The 612-nt window shown below is 63.1% G+C and overlaps 1 protein-coding gene across 1 annotated transcript in view; it reads left to right on the top strand.

The window, feature by feature from the left end:
• The window catches only part of AGXT (alanine-glyoxylate aminotransferase), a gene marked incomplete at its 5' end in the record, with an annotated part of 3,383 nt that overhangs the window by 814 nt on the left and 1,957 nt on the right, over positions 1-612 (top strand). The window contains 1 exon segment of the mRNA XM_009583947.1: positions 196-294. Coding sequence (XP_009582242.1) covers positions 196-294 — 99 coding nt within the window.

Below are 612 nucleotides of genomic sequence, written 5' to 3'. Positions count from 1 at the left end.
CTGGCACCCGTAGTGTCTGGTGGCACCCCAAGGTCGCTGTCGGGGATTGGGTCATGGGGATTTACGTGCCCTGGGCTCTCCTCTGGCTCTGTTGTGCTGGAAGTGGTTGGTGCGGCCTCAGGGGGACTGGGACGCCTGGGCAGAGGGATGGCAAGAGGAGGTGGCAGGATGAGGTGGCAGGGACACCAGGCTGAGCTCTGTCCTCCCATAGGCATGGCTGCCTGCTGCTTGTGGACGCGGTGGCATCACTCGGGGGAGCTCCCATCTTCATGGACCACCAGGGTAAGAGCCACAGTGCCATCATGGGCACCCAGGGGATAAGGGGGCTCACACCTGGGCCAGGGAAGGAGGGAAGTGGGATCAGCCCCACCACTCGCATTTTGGGCTAGCAGCACTAGAAACTGGTCCAGCTGCAGCCAGAGAGCCTCAGGGGACCGTCAGCAATGCCAGGGTGTCCCCCAAAGCAGGCCAAACACAAGCAAGACCTGCAGCGTGTGCTGCCCTGTGCTTCCCACCCACCACTTGCAGCTGGGTTGGGGGAACTCAGCATGTCCCCGCTGGGAACCCCCTGTCCCTAAGGAGCTGCCTCCCCTCTTGGGCAGAGATCGACGT

The sequence above is a fragment of the Fulmarus glacialis genome, unplaced genomic scaffold, assembly GCF_000690835.1.
Source record: "Fulmarus glacialis isolate BGI_N327 unplaced genomic scaffold, ASM69083v1 scaffold24880, whole genome shotgun sequence".
NCBI lineage: Eukaryota > Metazoa > Chordata > Aves > Procellariiformes > Procellariidae > Fulmarus > Fulmarus glacialis.
The sequence above is the reverse complement of the archived record's forward strand: the minus strand, read 5'-3'. Positions and strand labels throughout refer to the sequence as shown.